The sequence below is a fragment of the Lasiosphaeria miniovina genome, assembly GCF_030549165.1.
Source record: "Lasiosphaeria miniovina strain SMH2392-1A chromosome Unknown B0T26scaffold_2, whole genome shotgun sequence".
NCBI lineage: Eukaryota > Fungi > Ascomycota > Sordariomycetes > Sordariales > Lasiosphaeriaceae > Lasiosphaeria > Lasiosphaeria miniovina.
Window position 1 is genome coordinate 5368237 of NW_026848221.1, and position 23017 is coordinate 5391253.

The 23017-nt window shown below is 54.5% G+C and overlaps 7 protein-coding genes across 7 annotated transcripts; 4 read left to right on the forward strand and 3 right to left on the reverse strand.

The window, feature by feature from the left end:
- The first annotated feature begins 2972 nt into the window (after positions 1 to 2972).
- On the forward strand, positions 2973 to 4405 carry B0T26DRAFT_697627 (uncharacterized protein). The gene is made up of 2 exons (XM_060441405.1): positions 2973 to 3109; positions 3314 to 4405. Exons 1-2 carry the CDS (start codon positions 3023 to 3025, stop codon positions 4100 to 4102), a joined length of 876 nt encoding a protein of 291 aa, XP_060301197.1. The 5' UTR covers positions 2973 to 3022; the 3' UTR covers positions 4103 to 4405.
- Positions 4406 to 7153: 2748 nt separating this feature from the next.
- Positions 7154 to 8621, reverse strand: B0T26DRAFT_697630 (3-hydroxyacyl-CoA dehydrogenase). The gene is made up of 3 exons (XM_060441406.1): positions 8379 to 8621; positions 8198 to 8297; positions 7154 to 8131 (listed from the first exon to the last, which is right to left on the reverse strand). The coding sequence occupies exons 1-3, from the start codon at positions 8508 to 8510 to the stop codon at positions 7401 to 7403; spliced, it is 963 nt and encodes a 320-aa protein (XP_060301198.1). The 5' UTR covers positions 8511 to 8621; the 3' UTR covers positions 7154 to 7400.
- A 218-nt stretch (positions 8622 to 8839) lies between these two features.
- Positions 8840 to 13358, forward strand: B0T26DRAFT_697634 (timeless protein-domain-containing protein). Its single transcript, XM_060441407.1, has 4 exons — positions 8840 to 9108; positions 9217 to 11593; positions 11656 to 12652; positions 12674 to 13358. The coding sequence occupies exons 1-4, from the start codon at positions 9034 to 9036 to the stop codon at positions 12951 to 12953; spliced, it is 3729 nt and encodes a 1242-aa protein (XP_060301199.1). The 5' UTR covers positions 8840 to 9033; the 3' UTR covers positions 12954 to 13358.
- On the reverse strand, positions 13138 to 13419 carry B0T26DRAFT_636871 (uncharacterized protein; the record flags this gene model as incomplete). Its single annotated transcript, XM_060436872.1, has 1 exon — positions 13138 to 13419. A coding segment is annotated over one exon (282 nt), but the record flags the coding sequence as incomplete, so codon positions are not given.
- Positions 13420 to 13776: 357 nt separating this feature from the next.
- Positions 13777 to 15558, forward strand: B0T26DRAFT_748580 (uncharacterized protein; the record flags this gene model as incomplete). The annotated part of the gene is made up of 4 exons (XM_060444982.1): positions 13777 to 13917; positions 14162 to 14492; positions 14714 to 15305; positions 15432 to 15558. 4 exons carry the CDS (start codon positions 13777 to 13779, stop codon positions 15556 to 15558), a joined length of 1191 nt encoding a protein of 396 aa, XP_060301201.1.
- Positions 15559 to 18601: 3043 nt separating this feature from the next.
- Positions 18602 to 19901, reverse strand: B0T26DRAFT_167393 (uncharacterized protein). The gene has a single exon (XM_060433539.1). It carries the CDS (start codon positions 19760 to 19762, stop codon positions 19016 to 19018), a length of 747 nt encoding a protein of 248 aa, XP_060301202.1. The 5' UTR covers positions 19763 to 19901; the 3' UTR covers positions 18602 to 19015.
- A 1274-nt stretch (positions 19902 to 21175) lies between these two features.
- Positions 21176 to 22344, forward strand: B0T26DRAFT_167442 (uncharacterized protein). The gene is made up of 2 exons (XM_060433540.1): positions 21176 to 21654; positions 21711 to 22344. The coding sequence occupies exons 1-2, from the start codon at positions 21403 to 21405 to the stop codon at positions 22203 to 22205; spliced, it is 747 nt and encodes a 248-aa protein (XP_060301203.1). The 5' UTR covers positions 21176 to 21402; the 3' UTR covers positions 22206 to 22344.
- The last annotated feature ends 673 nt before the right edge of the window (positions 22345 to 23017 follow it).

Here is a 23017-nt window from a genome sequence, read left to right on the forward strand (position 1 = left end):
CGCGACAGTCTGCACATGTAACGATCATTGCAGCGCAAATAACGCCCATCATAAAGCCAGTCTCGTCGAAGTTGTAGAAATCGGAGTCTTGGATGCCGTATTTCGTACGCATGTTCTTTACCAGCTCGAACCACCTCCTGATAAGGTGTGGATCCTCGCAGAGAGCCCTCTGGAAGTCGTAGGCGCGAGAAAAACGCGTCTTTAGCTCTTCACGGCGTCGTACGAAGCGGTATACCCAGTTCTTGCCGACGCGTTTCGCGCCACGCGTCGTACGAAGGAGATTCGCCATCTTCTCCACCCTCGATCCGGGGTGGAAATCATCGCGGATCTAGGTTGAGAACATATCGGACAATCGTTTCTTCCTCGACTTCGGTCAATTGATGGGCGGCGTTACGCGCTTCGCGTTTCATAACGCGGCCAGTCATTCTGGCCTGGAGAGTAGTTCTAGGTACGTCGTACGTCTGTGCAGCGCGTCGGATTGACATTTTCTTGGATGTACGGATAGCCTCGATAGCAAGGATGATTTTGGCTTCTTGGGTTTGGTTGGACATTGTATTGGTTGTGGTGTGCGATAGTCATGGAGTCGTGGAAAAGTGGCCCGCTCGGTGGGGTGGCCCGCTCGGTGGTAAACCACGTTATCCTAATAGAGATTAACAAATATCATAATACCCTAGGTCGCCCCCCCTCATATTGCACACCTATTTTGCTGTATTCCATTGACCTGTTAGTTATTGTACACGCACCCTGCTATCTCTGCATTGACCCTACTGTCTTGATTGTCAACCATTGACAATCTACCCTGCTGTACGAGTTGTTAACTGCGTACCTGTTATTACTTATAGCAAAACAATTTAAATATCACGACCTGCACAACCAAATTAAATCAACGTGATTGTTTTCCTTGCTAACGTACGACTACCTAGGGTGCGTAAGTGCTGTGAGCGTACAAATGCTGTGAATCTCTAGATAGCCGTGTAAAACCCGCCAAGGACGGTTGTACAAGCATGACACCGACCCGCAGGTGAAAGCCGGGCTGCTTGTACGCCAAAAAAAAAAAAAACAAGTCCGGGAACGCCGCAATTTGCCCTGGGTATCTTGCCGTCCATGTAAATGCCCCATTATTGAGAAATGCACCATATAACTACCAAGTACGGACTAATGAAAAGGCGTATACGACCCATGCACCCGAGTACTAAACGAGCATCTAGCGATCTTGACGCGAGAGCTCAGTATTGATCTCTATACGAAGTTGTTTCAACTCCTAGCTATTGAGGACCTCCAGGGGAACGATATAAGTACGACGGCGTTCGACTACACCATCGCTATCCTCATCCTTAACGTCATTATCGTCATAGGTCAATTTACGAGCGGTAGAAGTCGTTCGCTGCTTCTTCTTACTCGTTTTCGTTATGACGAAAGGGTCATCCTCGACCGGCTCAAGCGCGGGTCGTTTCCTAGTACTGCTAGTTCTAGGCAGGCCCTTTATGTCCTTGTCTTTATAGACGGGTACAAATGAGCAAGTCGCCGCGCGGGATGAGTATTGGCAGTTGGAACAACCGCCATTAAAGAACGAGGGTCCAAAACGAATACAATTCGCGAAAGGGCCAGTACACTTATTACTAGCGCAGTGATTATACGGGCCAACGGTAGCGATATTAGGAACGAAGTAATAAGTAATGATAACTTTGTTACGATCCTGGTCCAAGGCTGCAGGAGGCGCTGGAAGCCAATTGCCAATTGGGCCGCACAAGTGGGCGGGGTCGGGCCCCGCAAGTGTTCGACACAGCCAATCAGGAGGCGCTCGGTGCGACTGGTCTGCCAAGACCAGGCGAGCGCACCGAGCAGGGCGCTCGGTAGTCTCTGAGACGCTCGGTGTACCAAGCGTTAGGAGGAGCACTGAGCACGCAAAGGAAGAGTCCTGATTGGTTACCTGAATTAGATATATACGATGACCGTAGCCACGGTCTTAGATAGTTCTTGCTTGGTTCTTCAAGCAAGCAATACACATTCACTGCGCTCATACACTTTGAGTGGCATTCCGATTTGACTGTATTACCCGTGCGATAGGAGCTTGCCCTTTGTTCTATCTTCATAATTACCAACCCCAGCATTCTGTGGAGCCCGTGCTCCCTTACAGACAGACGACCCTAACAGTCGAGTGGTTTGTAATAGGAAGGCGAGGAAGATAAGTCAACGACTGGCCACGACGTAGTATCCTCGCGAATTGTTGTTCTACAATACCCACATACTACCCAATCTGGGTTTTCTCGTCGTATATCTCTATGAGACTTTCCGATACGTCGAACACAGAATTCCAGCATCTGAACGACGGGGTACAATAAATAATAAAGAGTTAGGTTGGGAAAATCTTGATAATTAGGAACCGAAGAAAAAAAACGACGTTATACAACCTCGTTTAATTTTGTATAATTTGAATGTGGTCCTTTTGTGGGGTTCCATCCTTAGGGCAAGTAGGGGGCGGGGGTGGTTAAGAGGTTACAGTGCAACTGGGGTACGATGTAAATGGGGGTAATAGAGCAAGTGGTTGACGATGGCTCACAACAGAGTGCACGCAAGGCAGGTTAGCTGACGATGGCTCACAACAGAGTACACGCAAGGCAGGTAATGGACAATAGCTCACAATAGAGTATACGTAAAGGTAGGTAGGTTGGTTAAACGAAGAGTGATAATTCAAGCAGATTATAGAGAGTCATTGTACGAGGCAACGGCGAAATGTACGTAGGGTAATTCGGTGAGGGCATAAGAGAGTTATCGACCACAATGGTTATTACGATTGTACTACCCTGTTTGATGCAAAGGCGTAATGTGCTGTCTTTATGTAGTAAACCCAAAATGCCATTGTACGGTCGGGGTAGACCTATATACCGATTTTTGGTTTTGGCCGACTTGGCCCTATAGTATGCCGTACAGCCCGGTGACTCAGCCCGGCAATCGTGTGGCTTGCCAAGACCCCGGATCGAGCCTCAGCCTTTCTCGATTTGGTTGGCCGAGACGTCCTCAAATGTCCTCAAGCGTGGCACGGCTTCGTAGAGGGAGCCCGTCGTGGTGGAAAAAGCCTTGTAATTTCATTTTGAAAAAGATTAAAAAGGTCTGTTTTTCTTCTTCACGTTTGCTCTTCACATGATTGCAATCACATCACACCAGCAAACGGCCAGCACCTACTCTGCACCCGTCCTACTATAAACAGCCTTCTTCATAACTTCCTTCCTTCCTTCCGCATCTCACCAACCTGCCATACCCAACCATGGCGCTCGACGCACACCCAGACAGCTCCCATCTAACCGAGCACAAGTACCTGCAAGGGCGGCCGTCCACCGCCAACCCCAACCCGCGCGGGAAACACCACCGCAACCCACTCCCGTGGAAAGGGCGCAAGCTGTTTAGCGCGTGGGACTGGCAAGACGACGCGGCCGAGTACAGGCGACAGCTGTTCGCGGCACAGCGCAGTAGCGTCAACCCCGCCAACATCAAAAACCAGCGCCCCAACAAGCCGCACCTCCTCAGCTTCATCCAGTGCCAGGAGCAGCGCAACGCCACGATAGGCTGGGGCCACTGCCCGTGCTGCGCCGACTACCGGCGCGAGCAGCTGCTCAAGAGCCGGCGCACTGCGTGGCGCGCGGCGCGCGACGAGGGCATCGCCATGGCGCGCGAGTACGAGATCGGCCTGCCTGGCGACGACAGGTGGAAGCAGGACGAACGGCCGCGGCGGACGCCGTGGCTCGTCAGTCGCCAGACGGCTGAAGATGAGGAAGAAGACTGGCCTGGCTTTTCCGAGGACACCGGGGACAAGGAGGCCGATATCTCGCTCAACACGATCGCGCGCGAGGAGCCAATTTATACCATTAGATCTCGCGCGTTGCGGAAACCCCGCAGGCGGAGAACTGTCGCGGCGGCGGCAGTTCCCATTCGAACGTGTCACGATGCTGTTCCTGGGGTTAGGGTAGATGAGGTGTCGTTCTTCCCTGGAGCGCAGCTTTCTGAAGAAGACTGGATCGAGCTGGACGGGGATGTTGGGTTCGATTGGGAGCTAGCGTCCTCTGCGAGCACCGTGGACGACTGGGAGGCTCTGGATTATGAATGATGATGGGTGGGTTTGGAGATATGCATAGGTACCAAGCTTCGATCTGAGTTCCGGAATGGGCCGCCAATATACCGCTATTCAGGAGATTAGGTCATGTTGTTTACGTGATCGACGATAAAACTCTTGCTCAGTCGCCTCTTCTTTTCTCGAAATCAATATCCATTTCTATACGCTTGTCCAGAAATTGCGTCCCATCAGGCCATCCCAAACTTGAACTTCATTCGTAGGCTCGATCTCTTGGGTGTCTATCTCGAAGTTAATCAAATAGGAGCCCATCCATTTTGCAGAAGACATATTAGCCGTGGTGAGGATGCTGAATGAGGGATGACCCGGCGTTGGTCCTAACGCGATCTGCGAAACGAGTTATAGTGAAGAAGAGTGGCCCAAAACCCATTTGAAAGCTTGCCAAGAAACTCGAGCCGTGAATCCGGCTCCATCCCAGCCGCAGACACTGCACACCCCAAGAGGCCACACACTCTTTCCAGCGTCAGTATTTTGCACCAGGGGACTTTGCGTTCCTTTCTACGTCTGTCGACCACCTGCCCCCAAACCAGTAGCAGGGTCGTCTCATACAGCCCGGCTCCTCGAGTGCGTGAGATGTCGAGGGCTCCCCGCACAGAAATGTCCGGATAGTCTGCGCAGTAACTATTGTAGTGTATAATATTATCCTCATGTCTAGTAATTGGTGGAACATGGACATGTACTTGTTCTGTCCATCCACTCGCGCATCTTTAGGCGGTGAATTCTCTAGACCCCTGGTTTTGGGTGTGAAGTGATATCCGGAATAGATATCTAAAATACGCAAAGATGGGTCTCGCCAGGCAACTCACAGCTCCTCATCCACATACATCCTGTTCGTTCTGGATCCTCTTGCAACGCGCTCAGCATCATCTTGCTATACTTGGAGTAAGTCTTCCGTATCCCCGATAGGTTGGAACGAGCCATTCGAGCGCTAGCACACTAGATGCCAACCCTTCTGGGGCCTAGCATGGTACGCTCAGCTGGGGTCTATGCACTGAGAGGCTTTCTTTTTCCCACTCTTTCCCCCTCTTCTTTACTCCGCTATTTCCAGGGACCGCGGCACTAGAGCTTCGCACACTATACACCGACGCCTCTTTCCCTCAAGACTAGGTTACGTGAGGTTCAATTTCCGTATCAGCTAAACTAATAATCGGAGCCGTTAGCCTAGCCACTGTAGTCAGCACGGTCAAGGTTTGCTTCAAAGCATACCATATATCATCCCGCTCTTCGCCCTGTGAGGAATTACGCCGGTTCAATCTCTAAATTCGTCTCGGGGACCGCCGTTTCCGCGTATACTAGGAGTCCCTTGCCTAGACGAAGCACGGCTACGATACTCCTTATTTAAGGAGTAGGTGGCTTTTACGTAAATACTCATCTTAATACTCTCAGTAGATCATATCGCTCCTTCGAGAAAAAATAAACACTTTCGGCGAAGGCTACGGGGCTTAGATCTAGCTCTCCAAGCGAGGTCAGAGTAACATCGGTCACTAACTCTATTTCTACAACGATCAGCTCCCTCGATTATACGACGGTCGACTCTCTTCCTCCTCGGAAGGCCAATCCTCCACCTCTCGTCCCTCGAGGAACTTTTGCGCAGCGCTAGTATCAATTCAATCAGGCCAAATATGAAGCCTTATTTGACTGTATTTGAGGCCCAAAATGGTGTGTTTATCTGTGTAAGAGGCTCTCTCTGATTGGGTGGGTTTTATTTGACTTAATTGACGGAATTTGCCGCTCCACCAAAAAACAAGGAAATCGAGCCCCGAATGGCACGGAAAAAAGCCCTTGACCTTCAGAATCCTCATTTACTCGCCCAAGGACGATTCTCGGCGGTCGTGACAACAACGGTGGAGGCAGGCATGTTGTCGAGGATTCGGGAGCCAGGGAAATGGTTGCAGGAAGGTAGGATTCGGCAGTTTGTTTACAGCGGTTGGCGATAGTTGCATTGCAGCGGCACGGCGGCACTCGAATTCACGGCATTCGAGGGTTTTCCCGGGACCAGAAAATGCAGGGTTGGCCTTGGTCAGGGACTGCCCTGGTGCCAGGAAAATTGGGCCCAAAAATGGCTCAACCAATGGGAAATATTTACAAATATGCTAATTAACCTGACCCTCAATTTGGCCTGAATTTGACCTTCAAAATGGCTTATTTGCCTGCAAATACGGTTTTCCTTATTTGGTTGATTTGGCATTTATTTGGATTGGTGCCAGCGCTGCTTTTGCGAGGCCGCGATACCATCACCGGCCGGCCGGGATTAGACTAGACGTCCGTCCTCGAGTTCTGCATCCTAATAAGAGGTATGTCGCCTGTATTTGAGCCACTTTGAGCCACATTTCAAGCCACAGTCGGCAAACTCCGAAGAAAACCTGTAAGGCTGAACTTCGAATAAAGCCCTGCATGGCTAAACTTCGAATAAAGCTCTGTACGGCTAAAGGGTGTTTTCCTTCATCCTTTTCTTGAATTATAATGTAAGGAAAGAGCACCCCAAACGCCCGGTCTGGCCCAGGCGCCACCAGCTGGCCCCAAACAGCTGGCCCGGCCCAGGCGCCACCAGCTGGCCCCAAACACCCGGCCCAGGCACCCGCCAGATTGAGCCACCCAACTATGTATGTAAATAGTGGCCCTCGCCCACCTTCCTTTGCGAGGGCCAGGTTGAAGTCTTTTACCAATGCCAGTCATTGCTCGCCCTCTTGTTCCCTCCATCGTGACCACCTTGATCAGGCGTACCTGCCTTCTCTTACACCTTGCATCGTTTACACCCCCCCGCTTGTCCTTGCTCGCACCCTGCGGAAATAGAGTAGCTATACCAACGAGTGCAGAACAAATGGGCCGTCGTGGAAGTACGCACGAGTTATTTACACCCAGTGCAGGCTATCCATACACAGCACGCCAGACTCAGTTAGACTGTGGAGCTTCTTTAATACTATTTGTGCTGGATATAACTATTTGTGTAGTATATAATTGTTTTAACCTCTAAGCTCGGTCTTCAAAGGAGCAGGTGGAAAATTAACATTATGAACTAGAACTGTGTAAGGATAAATTAGCTTTAAATTTTAGGATTACATTGCCAGTTCTTTATATACAGTTATAAGACATAAGTTTTTTTTCTAGAGGGATGTTAGGTCTGGAAAATCCTGTACAAATCACAGTGGCCTTGTCCGCAAACAACACAGTATCCAACGTAAGGGGCCTCGGCCTCTCTGGCTATTAACAGTAGGGGCCTTGGGTCATGCTGGCTAGTTGCCCACGCTGTATAAAAGCATAGAAGGCAGGAGACCTAGTAATCGTAAAAGCCCTTCCCGCTCTTCTTCCCGAGCCAGCCGGCGTCGACCATGTTGCGGAGGAGGATGCCGGGGCGGTACTTGGAGTCGCCCGTCTCCTCGTGCAGGACCTTCATGATGGCGAGGCACGTGTCGAGGCCGATAAAGTCGGCGAGCTGCAGGGGGCCCATGGGCACGTTGGTGCCGTTCTTCATGATGGCGTCGATCGAGTCGCGGTCGCCGACGCCCGTGTCGAGGCAGATGACGGCCTCGTTGATGTAGGGCATGAGGATGCGGTTGGCCAGAAAGCCCGGGGAGTCGGCCGAGACTGAGGGGATCTTGCCCATGCGCTTGCAGAAGGCGACGGCGGCGTCGAGGGTCTCCTGGCTTGTCTGCAGACCGCTGATGATCTCGACGCCCTTCTGGATGGGGACGGGATTCATGAAGTGGGTCGAGACGACCCGGGAGCTGTTGGTGGTGTCGGTGGGGTCCTGGGTGGTGGAGGCGGCGATGCGCGTGATGGAGATGGACGACGTGTTGGTGGCCAGGATGGCATGCTGAGGGCAGATCTGGGCGAGCTTGGAGAAGATGTCGAACTTGAGCGCCGGGATCTCGGGCACGGCCTCGATGACGAAGTCGGCGTCGGCCAAGCCGTCTAGGGACGTGGCGGGCGTCAGGAGCGCGCGGGCGGCGTCGGCCTGCTCCTGTGTGATGCGCGACTTGGACACGTCTTTGGCAAGTAGCTTCTCTGCATTTCCGACCTTGTTTTCAGCAGGCGCATTCCAACAGCTCGCAGCGGGCGAGGCTCACCAACCTGCAAAGGCCACGCCCTTGTCCAACGACTTTTGCGACGAGTCGACCAGCGTCACCGGGACCTGGGCTCTGAGAGCGGCAACGAGCGCAATGCCGAGGCCCTGTACGAGAGTGAATGCGCCTTGTCAGTGGCTGTTGGCAGTTGTGGCGGCGAGGGAATGGAAGGGGAGGGAATGGATTACCATCTGGCCGGCGCCGACAACTCCCAACCGCTTCACCTCTTGCGCCGCCCGCAAGCTGCTCGTGCTGAACAGCCGCAATCGCAGTTGGCTCGGTACCCGAAGGGCATGTCTTGTCGCGGCTAGGGGGGCCATGGCGAATGGAGGATGGCGGACGTGAGCTTGTCTCGGGCAACCTCCAAGTTCAAGTTCAAGTTCGAGATGGCATCAAACCTCTCTGCTGGACGGGCGATGGATGGGGTGGAATTGGAATGCGCGCGTCGGTTAACCTCGGGCCAACGGTGACGTGGGGCAGGATCCCATGCAGCAGTGAGCGCACTAACCGGGGCCCCGGTGGGCCCCTGTCAAGCATGTGGGCAGGATCGGGCACAGTGGGAGGATGCGCTGGCTTTGATGCCCAGGTCCACCTATGCACTGTGCCATTAAGTGGCTGTCGCGGGTCGCGCTTGCTCGACGCGAAGAACGCGTCCCCCGCGCCAAGAACATTTGCTGCTCCAAACTTTGGCCTGCGTCTTGGTACACACCCGACGGATACAGATACCAAAGCACGGAATACCAGCCCAAACAGCCACAACACCGCGACGCAATCCTCGAGATACGGGCTTTGCGGGCCTCGCATGCTTGCATTGACTTGAGCACCCCCCGTGCGCGTGCCAAAATGGAGGTCGCAGAAGTCAACACAGACATAGTGCACCCCGAGGTGCGGGCACACATCACCAGCCTGGTATCAGCCGTAAGTCTTAGTTCCTGCTACTCAACTACTTCTACTTTGTTTGCGAGGCCTGGTTGTCAAGGCCGGTGCTGGGGTTGGGGTTGACCTGATCTAACCCGCCATCTGCAGCTCGGTGGCATCAGCGTCGACGATGGCGACGGCGACGGCTACAAGCTCGGAGACGACGCCCTCGAGGTTCTGCGCGACCTCAAGAAATGGATCCGCTTCTACGACGAAAAGACCAACCGCATGGACGTCGCTCGCTGCCTCGCCGAAGCCAACCTTGTCGGCGGTGACCTGCTCCAGATTCTCGCATCGTGGCCCCCCAACTGCGCCGACAATACCTACAAGGCCCGCATCGCCCTGGCCTGCTTCGAGGTCATGGTGCCCCTCACCTGGCCCATCGAGATGGACCGCGACAACATGACCGTCAACCACTACCGCCACATCCCCGTTCTCCAGCTAGCCCAGCTGGGCTACAAGCGTGCCATCGTCAACTTCGATGCCGCCCCCATCCTCAGCACCGCCGTCCGGGTAGCCCTCCCGTCCATGGCCCTCCCCATTGGCCAACGCACGCCCCGAGACCATGGCATCATCAAGCTCATCCTCTATTTCATGCGGAATGTTGCCGCCATCAGCCCTCCCCAGGGCCTCAAGTACGACGGCGACGAGACCCAGATCTCCCGCTCTACCCTTGTCGACGCCTTCTCCTTCCAGGACATCTTCCTCACCCTGCTGACGGTATCCTCCAACATGGGAGACGACTTCCGCACCGAGGATATCATCGTGCTCGACACCCTCTTCCACCTCGTCAAGCGCGTCGACTCGAGTAAGCTCTTCGTCAGCGAGAAGGAGGTCAACAAGGCAAAGTCAGACGAGCTCGCTGCGGCCATGAATAAGGAGGCCGCCATGCTGCGAGCATACAGCAAAACCGCACCCACCCGCCACAGCCGATTTGGCACCATGATGTGGGTGAAGCGCGAGAAGGGCAAGATGGCCACAGTCACGGGCCAAGAGGCTCTCCTCGACGCAGCCACCCGGGAGAGAAAGATGGATAGCAGCAAAAGCTTCAAGCCGCCGAGAAGGGCTATAAAAGATGGCATGGAGCAGAAGAATCTCGGGCCCCCGGCCACCCTCGACGAGAGGGCCCGTCAACAGCTCGGCTCATTCGTGTCCGACTTTCTCGACTCTGGTTTTAACCCGCTGTTCCTCCACGTGCGCAAGTCCATCGACCGGGGGGCACTCCATGTTCTAGACTACCACAAGGACCAGTTCTTCTATCTCATCGCTTGGTTCTTGGAAGCCGAGCGAATGCGAATCAAGTCGAGAAAGGGGTCAAAAGAGACGCCTGCTGCTGATGAGGTTGGCACCTTTAACCTTGTCGCCGAGGTTCTCAGCCAAGAAATGTTCATCACACTGATGCGCCATTTGGATCGCGCCTTTGGCGACCACAACTGGACGCTATTGACCACGGTCATGCGTTGTTTCACCCAGATTCTTCTTACTGTTCAAGACATGGCCGACTCTGGGAACGAGGAGGATGAGGAGATTGCCGACAATACCCTGAGCCGGCTGTTCTACGAGGAGACAACGCACGACGCAATAGCCAACATTGTTCGAACTTACAAGGACCAGGGCTTCGAGTACCTTGACGCCTGCACCGAGCTCGCCCACACCTTTTTGCGTATTTTAGAGTCGTATTCGAAGCAAAACGCGGACCTGCAGATCCGCTCTCGGAAACGGGTGCGGCGCAAGAAGAAGGCTGCCAAAGCTGCCGAGGGCGAGGGCGAAGATGGAGATGGAGACCAAGATGAGGGCGACGACGACTCCGCCAATGACAAACAGCACGTCGAGAAGACCAGCCAGGAGAGGAAATTTGACTTCCGCAGGTTCACCACCAGGTTTCTCCCCCAGGCCGTCGTCGACACGTTTGTCAAATTCACCAGCTTCTACCGAGATCTCAACGATTCCCAGCTGAAACGCGCCCATCGCTATTTCTACAGGGTCGCGTTCAAGCTGGACATGAGCGTCATGATATTCCGCCTTGACATCATCCACCTCTTCTACAACATGATCAAAGGCCCTAAACCTCTAGACAAGGCTTCGTCTGTCTATAAGGATTGGGAGGAGCTGACCAAGCAGCTCATCAAGAAGTGCGTGCGCAAGCTCGAGGAGAGGCCGGCCCTATTTACCGAGCTCCTGTTTTCTAAGATCAACAGCTCAGCTCACTATCTCGAATATGGCTATGAGAAGCAGACCATGTCGTCAAACCCAAGGCCGGGCGCAGAGCTCGAGTTTAAAGGGGCGGTGGAACACGATCGCCAGGTAGCTATTGCCGTTGGCGTCCTCCTCGACAAGGGCCAAGCAGACCACCTAGAGTGGATGAAGAAGCAGCTCTCCAAAGCCGAGGTCGACCGCCGGGCATGGGAGAACGCCGAGAAGGCCCTGGCAGAAGCAGCTGGGGGGACGGCTGAGGAAAGCCTAGGCAAAGCTGCCCCACCGATCAGTAAGGAGATGATTCCCTTACCTACCTTCAAACCGTGCATGGCCGAAACTGACCTCCACCAGCTGTTGTCCCAGATGACGATGCTCGCCGCACCGCCATGTTCAAGAACCCTCACCTCCGCCTGCTTATGAAACTCGTTGGCATGGAGCGACTTGCTCCTACGCTCGACGAAACCCCCGAGTCAAGCTGGGTGTTTCCTGGCAGCCTCACCGCCGAAGGCCTCAAAGACTCGCTCGGCCTGATAAAGAAAGCCGAATTCACTCCACCAACTTTTGAAGACGACCAGATGGCCGAGGATCAGCTGCGCCGCAAGTCTGCCTTGCGTAAGCGTGTCGCTTACGATGATGACGACGGCATGGATGGTCTGATCGATGACGACGACATGTTGTTCCCCATGGGCGGACCAACTACGCGGAAGCAAACGGCCGAGGATCAGCGCCCGAAGAAGAGACAGAAGCGGCAGCGCCGGGTCGGCAGCGAAGAGCCCGATCTCCCCACGGAGGAGCAGCTCGATGAGAAGGCCCGGGCCAGGCGTCTCAAACAGCTTGAGAAGCGCCGTAAGATCAAGAGTACGCTGTACGTCGAATCCAGCGGGGACGAGGGTAAGGAAGAGCGCGCCGCTTTCTTTGCAAGAGAGAAGGCTAGGCAACAGGCGAAGAACGAGACCTTCGGGCTGGCCACCACCACGGACGACGCCGACAAGTCGGCATGGGATATGATAGCCGGTGTCGATGATAGTGACGAGGATGCGGGACCTTCGCAGGGCAAAGCACCCGCAAAGGCGAAAAAGAGGCCGACGACTATGGCTGCTCTCATTGCCAGCAGCGATGAAGATGACGAGGATGACGACGACGAGGACGACGAGGACGAGGACGACGATAATGATCACTCGGCATCCAGTCAAGCGTCGCCGCCACGTCGGTCCCAGACGAAAACGAAGAGAACAAAACCGGCCAGAAGGCCGGCAATGTCCAGTGAGGAGGAAGACATGGGGGATAACGAGCAGGAGGATGAGGACGAGGAGGAGGAGGATGAGGACGAGGAGGAGGAGGAGGATGAGGACGAGGACGAGAAGGAGAACGATGATGACGATATGGACTCGAATCAAACGAGCCAGACGGCCCGTGCGGGCGATACTCCCATGCTAGACAGAGATGCGGGCACACAGGGCACATCGTTGTCATTAAGTCCTGGCGGGGCGAATGGCGCAGGAGGAAACACTCGGCATTCGGCAACAGCAGGCGCTGTTGGTGGGGGAGACGACGATGATGACGACGACGATCTCCCAGCCGCAGCCGTCTCCAAGGCGCAGCCAAGGGCCAGGGCAGGCTTCATCGTCGACAGCAGCGACGAGGAATAGTCACCAGGGGGTTCGTCGACAATTCGGAAGTTCAATATCATGTTCACTGCGAGGCGTTTCGGGAGGTCATTGGGAATCTAGCGGATAGTGTTTTTTTTGCAAGCATGTAGAAGCAAGGCTGTTTACTTGGTATGGACTAGGCCAAGCAGGCAGGAAAGGCGGCGGAAATATACGAGCCAAATACCTACTCTGCACTGAACGGGTGAGTATTTACATGGCTAAACTTGGTTTTATCTTCAAGATCAAACACGTAGTCGGGATGGCGGGCTGTTGGGTATCTAGGAAGTACGTAGGAGCCAAGGACCTCAGCTACATGATCTCTGTTTGTGCCTATCTCTAACACATACGACCATACCCACTGGAAAATTCGGGATCCCGTCCGCTCTCCCATAGACAAGCCAGTGAGGGCCAGACTAGTAGTTGGGTCGGTGACGACCAGCGAATCCCTGGTGTTGTATGTTTTTTTGCCCCTTTGTCTTTTTTTTTTTTGCTCTTCATGAGAGTCGTGAGCTAAAATATCTACCTTGGGTGGCTCAGGGGCTTGTAGATACAGAAGCGATATAAAAATCGCTGAACCATCATGTCCGGACAGCGTGAGAGGATGCCAGGTGCTAGCGATAGCGAGTTCCGGACTCCACTGAGCTGTCTACAACTGTAGACCACTGAAGACCAGCGCCAGCTCAATTTTAGGTATTAGCTAGCCTTGCACGCTCCGCTGCCTTGCAAGGCTGCGCGTCGCGGGATTTTTCACAACGCAATATGCCATTTCAGATGAGAAATACGGATATTCTGTTTGGATCGAACTGTCGTGAAACCCCGCGCCATGGAGCCGTTTTCTGCCTTTGCTGTGGCTGCTACAGCAGTCCAGTTCGTCGACTTTAGCAGCAAGCTTTTGTCCAGAGTCCTGCGCGTCTACCGCGGCCCCACAACTGCCGACAAAGGCCACCTGCTTGACCTTGAACTTGTTGCCTCGCAGCCAGATAAGCCCCTTTTCCTAGACTTACACCTACATAACCCTTCCCGCCGCTGTAGCCATGCCACCAACATCGATCCCGCCAAAGCCAGTCTCGTCCCTGCAGTCTCCCCCCAGAGTAGAGCATAATGGCCAATGGGAGTTCAATCTGGCAGAAGCCATCGATGCAAATACACGGCGCATGGTCGAGAGCCGGGGCCTACGGACTCCAAATTTCCGGATAGGCGGCGACTAGAGCTCGACCCTAGTGATATCGGGACTCATTGGCAAGCTCACGGACCATCTGCGCTTTCCCGAGATCAACGAGAGAGAGGCTCGGGTCCCCAGGGCTTATGCCAACACCTTTGAGTGGATATTCCAGCCGGGCCCCGACCTCGACCCCGACCTTGTCGTCCCGCCCAATGCCAAGGAAACGACCTTCCGGGACTGGCTACTCCACGGCCATGGCATCTATTACATTGCCGGAAAGGCAGGCTCGGGAAAGTCGACGCTGCTCAAGTTCATCTACGAAGATCCTCGCACCGCGGAGCTTCTCTCCCAGTGGAGCTCTCCCAAGCATCTGATACGTGCGTCCCTCTTTTTCTAGAATTCAGGCACCGCTATCCAAATTTCCAAGCAGGGCATCATTCGGTCGCTGCTCTGCCAGTGCCTGGAGCAGCGACAGAACATCCACCTCCCGGCGTTTGAACAGCCCTCTCTGTGGGATGCCTTTGCCCTGTCAACAGGCTACGGCAAGCCTTGGACTTGGTCCGATCTTGTCGACGCCTTCCACATCTTTTTTGACGAGTGTTTGAGGTCCAGGACGCCAACTACTTCTTCCTCGTCGACGGGTTGGACGAATTCGATAGCTCGAGCCAAGACCTCGTCGAGTTGTTGAACATGCTTGGCAGTCTTCTCAACGTAAGGCTTTGTGTCTCCAGCCGCCCGTTAGTTGTCTTTGAGGACGCCTACGGACGGAATCCAGGCCTGAGGCTCGAGGACATGACACGGCCAGACATCTCCAGCTACGTCAACATTCACTTTTGGAAGCATCCGGCCTTCCCAGAGCTGTTTGAGGTGGATCCTGACTTTTACTCCAAAATCGTGCGCCAGGTCACAATCAAGGCCTCGGGAATCTTTCTGTGGGTGGTGCTAGTGGGTAGGTCCCTGATGGAGGGTCTCGCGAATGGCGACAGGCCAGAAGACCTGCAGCGGCGCCTTGACGAGATCCCAGCCGAACTTGAGAACCTCTTTGCCACCATGCTGGACAACCTTGAACCCCGTTACTTTGTCCGCGCCAGTAATATTTTTCAAATATTCCGCGCAGCCAAACGTAAGCCGACTCTTCTCTGCATGTCATTCGCCAACGAGGAAGACCAGACGCTGGATTCCGCCGGCAGGTCGGGGCCATAACGCCAAATGAACGACAATATAGGCTGCTGACAATGAAGAGACGCTTGAACGCGTGCTGCAAGAGACTCCTCGAGGCTAGCAGGGCGAGTCAGCAGCCTCTAATGATCCATGAGGAGACGGGTGACGAGCACCCCGAAGCCCAATCCCAAGATCAAGCCCAAGATCGAGCTCAAGCCAAACTACCGGAGGTTTCGCCACCTGCTGCCCATTATTCCGCCGAACTGCGTGCGGGTCGAGTAGCTCCAACGCACCGTCAAAGACTGGCTCCATGGATCCGATATCTAGCAAAAGATCACTGCAGCAACACTAAGCTCCTTCTGCCCGCCAATATGTCTTGCCCGCGCATATCTCCTCTTGATGAAGACTTTAACGCCAGAAAACTTTGACTGCGCCGAGGGCGGCTTCTGAGACCACCTCATATGGTGCACCGAGTACTCGACCGAGGCCGGGCGAGCAGACGCCAACTTCTAAGCCTGCCTGCTAGTGGAAATGGACCGGACGGGAACGCAGCTGAGTCTGGCGCCCGACTCGCAAGGCCGGTGTTTTCTGCAGCGCTTCTGGGGCACCGCCGAGGTCGGCGGCCTACACTAGGCGTCCACCGTGTCTGGCAGCCGCCGGAGCGACTCGTTTCTGGACTTTGCCGTCCGCTGCCAGCTGCTCCCCTACCTGGATCACATATCGCCGGCCCCAGCACCAGCGCAGTGCGCCTCGCTGCTGGACACGGCCACCGGCGCGTATCGGTTCAGCCCGGCGCTGGGCGACGCGCCGCTGTGCTGTCACGAGACGGCTAACAAGCAGATTGTCGACTTTCTGCTCGCCCGCGGTGGAGCCACGAGCAGCCAGGACGGACGCCGCAGGGGCAAGAATAGCTTGGACGACCGCGCGCTGGCTTCAAGGGTGGCTCGGTGGCAGCTCGCCCGCTCGCCTGGGCAGCTGGAGTCCAAGACTCTGCGTTTTCTCGGCTCTCTGAGGTCGAATCGAAGACCTACAAGCCCAGAAGACAATCCCAGGAGCCCTACGACCCCGAGTTCACGCTCAAATAATGACTTTAAACCACAGACGCCGGGTGGTCTTCTAAATTTCCACTCGCATCTGAAGAGGGGGCTATCTTTTGCTACAAAATACACGAAGGCGACATACTACTGATGATAATTGAGACGATTCAACACATATTTTGTCATATTTAGCAAAGCGTTATGCTCAGCCCGGTACCGTTCGGGATTTTATACACAACTTGGCAGGTAGCGAGAATTACCTAGTTAACAACTAAGAACTTCTGCAGTCAAGGTGATAGTCGAACGCAAGCTCCACTGACAGCACAAGCCCCTCCTTTAGTACCGATATGACACGGTTTTTAAGCGGCTTCATCTCCGGGTTCCTCGATGTCACAAACAGAAAAGAAGCTCTATCAGGTAGAAAAAGTTCATATCGTGTAGCTAAGGTAAATGTAGGCTGTACGCCTGGGCCAGGGATTTTGGACTATTGTCGCAAAAGGGCGCGGCTTTCCTCGAAAGTTCAAGTGAAATGCAGAGGCCAAGCACCCTCCGTATAATGAAAGGGGGCGAGCCACCATCCATTAATATAACGTGCTAGCTAAGGAGAGAAGAGAAAAACCCCGCTACTTATAAGAAGTTACAGTATATCTTACCCTAGTTTGTTTAGAGACCATTTTTGTCTTCCTCGCCGGTCTAGTCTCTACGGCGCCAATCACGGCCACGCTCACTAGCGAATCGATACACAGCTCCGTGAATCGTGCATCCAAGCTTAAAAGGGCTATACAAGTAGTTGGGTTAGTGACTACCAGCGAATCCCTGGTGTTGTGTGTTTTTTTGTGCTTCTTTTTGTCATTTTTTGCTCGTGTTGTTGTGGCGAGTCGTTAGAGCGGTAGCGAACCGTTCCTCTAGATATTTTTATTTCGCACACATGTTATCATTTCAAAACATATCTAATAAATGCGTTGTAAGAACTTGGTCGACATCTAACCAGTCCGAAACCAAGTTGCATACGCATGCGCGATATGGTGGTGGAAATAAAAAGGGAAGCAGTCGTGTTATTCGTGTCTCGAAATAGGGGTTGTCGAACAGCGCGGGGGAGGGTTCAAACAAAACAAACCTTTCCTCTCCCCCTCCCCCACACATATAGCTACGACACACACCACCACTCACCCCGCGCCCAATCTACTTTTCGTTTATTAAATTATTGCAATATTTTTTCCCTCTTCCATCGAGCAAGCAATCAAGCAATCAAGCATCCTATCTAAAATCCCCGGGAGCGCAGACCACTTTTTCTTCTTTTCCCGAGAGAAGCTTTTTACCACTCTGTTGCCATCTATTGGAGATTAAAAAAGCAGATTCCCGACATCTACGTGTATATATGTATATCGACCACAAGTTCTGCACCAGGTTTGACTGGCTGCGACCGAGGCTGCCGGATTGCGGGGATGTGATGCGATTGATGGGTGAATGTGGAATCTATCTATCTACAGCTCGCTAATCTGGTTTCCTCTTTCTTGCCTTGCTTCTCCACGACGAAGCTGAATTGTAGTCATGTCGTCGATGGGCGTTTGTCTAACTGGGTACTTGTATTCTGAGCGGTTTCAGAGGCATCAAGTACATCTATGGATGCTTCCGGGATGGCGACGACACGCCCTGCCTACAACGTTTGCTATCGTTATATGACACGGGCTTTCGAAGCCACCCCGTCGCAAGGTTTAGAGAATAGTGTCCTTCGACAGCAGCCTCAGTAGGCGTTGTACGCGGTTTAGCTACGGGACTCAGTTGCCCCCCCTTTTGGTCTGGTGAGTTCTTAGTGTGTCGTCCACGTCTTTCTGTCATGTTACCCACTCTCTCGCGGCGCGAGTGTAAATACATATGGTATACGCATGGTGAGCTTCCGGCATACGGAGCAATGCGTCCAAGTATCGAGGCACAGAGACTCGAACAGGGTTACTGCTAGCTCAGCGTCTAGATGCCCGTTTCCAACGGTTCCGGAGGTCAGGTGAGGTCAGGGCCTCAGCCACTCCAGGGCGAGATGCCGCAGGCTGACTCGCCCGTACCTAACACAGCATTCCGTCCCGCCCCGCGACGCGCAAGACAGGGCATGTCTTTCAATTTCCTTCAAACCTCGGCCAAGCAGCCCCCGTGGGGGAAAGAATCAGGGACAGGAATCCAAGAAGGGGGGAAAAGAGGGGGCGGGAGCGTGAACGAACAAGGACAAAGTTCCCCCCCTCCGCGTACCTCATGACCATATTTCCGACCCACCCATAACCGTCCCGGTCAGCTTCCGGGCAACCTATCCCCGTACGGGTGGTGTTGGAGGTGGTGTGGTCCTCGCATCGTCGGTTTCTCCCCTTCTTGGTGTCGTCCATACTTGGACACGGTCCATGCGTGTCAAATCCTCTCAAAATCAAGAATTGGAGCTGTGGCATCTCGTTCTCTCGGCAAGTCTGAGGCCAGCCCGACCGCTTCGCGGCGTGCTCTAGGCACGCGAGTAGATGACTTGAGCCGCGAGTGATGCCGCGGGCCAGGCCAGGCACAGGCACAAGGCGCATAAAGAAACGAACCAGGACCAGGGACGCGCGAGAATGGAAGAAAGAAAGAAGCAGCCGCGCCTGCAGCAGGTGCAGTCCCGTCGCTAAATTTGTCAGGCTTCTCCATACCTGACACGAGAGCACGAACCAGCAATTAATATGCTTTCATTAACCAGAGGGCCTTGACTGGTGCAAGCGAGGAAGTGGTGCGCGCAGGCGACGGCCGCGGCCGCAGTCGGGAGGGCCATTTTGGGGGTTCAGACGGGATCGATGGGGAGAGATATAGAGCTTCGCAGTATAACCTGCACGCGTCCGATCTGGGGTGGCCGGGGACACCAAAACAGCTGTGTAACGTGTCAGACGAGATTTCGCACCTGCTGTCGCCGAGGGACATGGCCGGCGTGGTTCGGAAGATAAACAGACCAAGAGAGGTGAAGTGGAGGATAACGAGGTGCTGGGATCCGGGATATAGGGGTATAATGGGCACTGAGTCAGGAACAGAGTCGGATCAAAGTTGCAGGTACAAACCAGCATTGCAACGCGGTGTACAAGTCTACACGTGCAGTGGCCATGACAGACGGCAAGCTCTCGGATGTGATCCGCAATGACACCGAGCTCCCGAGCTCCCTTGGCCCCCGCCTGCTCCACGGAACGAGGAAGAGCTTGTTTCCTGAAACGGAGAAAGACACCCAGGCACAGAGTTGCGAGCGAGCTTAGAACCCAGCAGCTAACGGGGAGCGCTGCACGCGGATTGGACAGGAGGCAGCAGAGGGAGTTTCCAAACATGCCCGCTTCTACGGAAGCAACCCGGCTCATCAAGCATGCCAAAAGCGGCAAGTGACGCACCTCGTTCCTGCGCCGGAGCTCTGTGCTATGCAAGGAAGACGCGGGGCGGCATGTCTTGTTCAGCAACATGGCATCCCCATTCGCCAGTGTCCTGCCACACCAGCTCTGCTAAGACGAGGGATACGGAAACTTGGGTCAAGGTTCGTGAGGGGAAGACAAAAATGGGGAGACAGGTGAAAGCTGGGGTCACTGACAACAAAACGGTATGGACCTATGGACTCACCGGCTATCAGGACTGTGGCTGACCGAGCAGTACAAAACTAGGAGGCTTGACTCCCGCAGGCCGACGAATAACGGCATGCCGTCATCGGGATGGGCTAGGGCTTTCGCCTCCCATTTACCCGCCGGATGCTCAAGGTCAGCTGCGGTGTCATGTCTAGTAGAGAGCCGAAGAGAATCCCTAAGAATAGAGATCGAAACTGTCCGGAATCCGGAGGCGGGCGGATGTACAATGGGATATCTAGAGATGGAATAGGCATGGTGACGAAGCTACAGCCTGAACGATGCGCGGCAGGGCCCTATGGTGTTGAGGTTCCTGTTCTGACCCCCAGCGGTCCTAGGTATTGTCGAGCTAAAGCAAGACAGCGATTCGAATTGTGGCGTAGATCGTGGCTGTCTCGCCACTCTGGGACAACAAAAGCCGAATACGATTTTTGCTCCCTACTCAGTGGCAGGGCAAGGGGGTGACATTGTCCTCAAGTCCATACCGTGTAATGACCATGTACTCGCCAACTCAGAGTCTTTCGGACACGATTTACACCTCCTAGCGACAGACAATGCCTCTCGTACCTTGAATCGTGAGGGTTAAGATGCAGCAGTCGTCAGTAGCACGTAATCGAGATAAGGGTCGTCGTAGCACCGCTGAACACATGGTGAGAGGTCACATCACAGGCTCGCCCGCGTCTCTCGGCGCAAGGAGAGGCTGGGAGGATACTGACAACGGCTAAACAGGTGACTGTGACGGGATACGGGGACGGGATGCTGGGACTCCACGTGCCCTGACGCCGTTCATGCAGACCAGATACTGTAAGGGCTCGCGGATGCGTCGTTCTTTCGTTCACTCTGCCGCACGACACGGCGCAATACAGTACAAACGCGGGTTAGTGAGCTGCACGTGAGGTCGGGCTCGTTAGACCTTAGCATCACAAGAAAGCGTCGGTTCAATACTAACCATTGAGGAGGGTGTGAGCCCGCCATGGCCAATATCACAGCCTGATTCCCGGTGATAAGACACGAGTGAAGTCCGGCAACCATGCCCCGAAGGGAAGGTGCGATGCACTCGTAAATGATGGTAGATAGCTCGATCTGCTGTTCAAGCCTTGTGTCACACGTCTCTTGGGAGGAAAGCAAGGTCGGTTAAGCACCTTCGGCGCTGAGGTGCCAGACGGTGCTTGTGAGCGGAGGGCAATTGTGTGCGAGGTTGTCACTGCGCAGTGCTCAAAGGTGCTTGGATGTGCTGAGCCTGCTGGCGAATGGACGCGTAGAGTCGCCCAACCTGGAGTCTCGCGCCATGCAATCCACACGGGTTGATATTAATATGATGCCTGGCGCGCCGAGCTGGCAGACCCCGTGGTGGGCGAGGGCGAGTTGGCGACTGAGCAGGCAGGCCGGCCTAAGCGTGTGTGTACTTGACAATCCGCCGATTTAGATTGAGCTTGAGGTGATGAAGGATGCCCAGTGGCTGGAAGGGTTTATCCGCCACGTCCTGAATGGTGGGCTTCATTAGCCAGAACATGGAGAGCGTACTGTACCGGCGCAACAGACTGGCCTCGCTGACACAGGGCCGAGTAGTCGGACAGCCTTGGCCCAGCGTGCGTGTCGACCTGCCGTCGCGGCGCGCACCACGTAACATAACACGCAAAACAACACCTGTGGCATGTTCCACGTTCAGAACATGGGCGCCATTTGGTTGGTCAAGAGCGGCCAAACATTGCGGAAGGTCCCGGTCCCGCACTATGACGGTACGACTGCTGCGCACGCCCTAGCTGATAGCAGCGCGACTGACAGAAACATAAAGGAAGCACACAATTACACGGCAGCGACATTTGTCCAAGTCACGCTGATGGTGCTGGTGATGGTGGTTGTGGTTGTGTTTGGCCCAGGTAGGTTCCACTCGGAAGGCCGGATCTCCAGCCAGCGGACATTGGATGGTCTCCGTCTGATGCTCGGCCGTGTGTCAAACGCGCAGAGGAGAGCAAATTTCGGCCCACTCACGCCGGCGACGACGGGAGCTACCATTTTCATCGACCCGTCGCATGAGCTGCTGAATGTGGGAAAATGCGGGAAAAGGAGAAAGAGAGGCAGCAGACCCATGCGTTCTGCCCGGAAGAGACTGATCGCCCGGGGATACCTGATCAGTGCGATTGAGAAACAGCTCGGCCAACTGGCAAAACTCGGAAAACGGATCGAATCGCATAGCGAAAGACGGGCAGCGGCCGGCGCTATCCACACAGCGGCGCTGTCGCCAACCTGCGTCTCTCTCAGTCTAGACTTGGGCATACGGAATAGATAGGCAGACGCCCAGCGACAGGCACTTGGTGACAGCCCGCCGAGGTGTGCGGTACGGAGTACTAAATGAGAAGCTGGCACATATGCTTCAAGTAGACGCCGGGCGGCGGCGAGACCAGATGATAGTACACCATCCAATGGGCAAAAGAAGGACGGGAAGCAAGTGAGTTTGAAGCTAGTAGGAGCTCAGAATTTAGAGCCTGGAAGCTTGGGGCTCGGAGGGTTGGGTGTGTCGGGACTTGGACTGTAGCCTTGAGGTCAAGGCCTGCCCTATTCCCAAACTACGGGCCGCCAATATTGAATTGATGACTTTTGAATTGCCCGAATCTAGTGCCGTTCCCCTTCCCTCGTGCTGGGCTCGCGGGGGGTGCGCTGTGTGAGGGCTGGAATTCCCAGCCATTGGACAATGGCGACGTTATGAAGCGGATTGCTGCATGTTCAATTAGAAAGCTCCAACTCCAGCTCCAGGGTTCCTGGATTCCAGGTGCTCGCACAAGGTTCTCGCCGCGGGTCCCCCCTCCCATGCAGACACGCGCAGCCCAGAACCTCAAATCATGATTGCGCGACAAGTTTGGTGTTTGGTGCCACTCCACGCTGGACTGCGACGACCAGCCCGACAACTGCACTCAGCATGACTGGGCCAGCTTTCGGTCGCGAAATGCCAAGGTAGCTTGCGAGAGCCGTTGCAGCGCACTCTGTCACCGGAAGTTGAAGGCACGGGAGGCGCAAGCTCCCAGTGTGTAGGCAGTGTGCAGGTGTGCGTGTGTGTGTGTCTGCGTGTGTCTACGTGTGCGTGCGTGAGAGAGATTGCGCGTG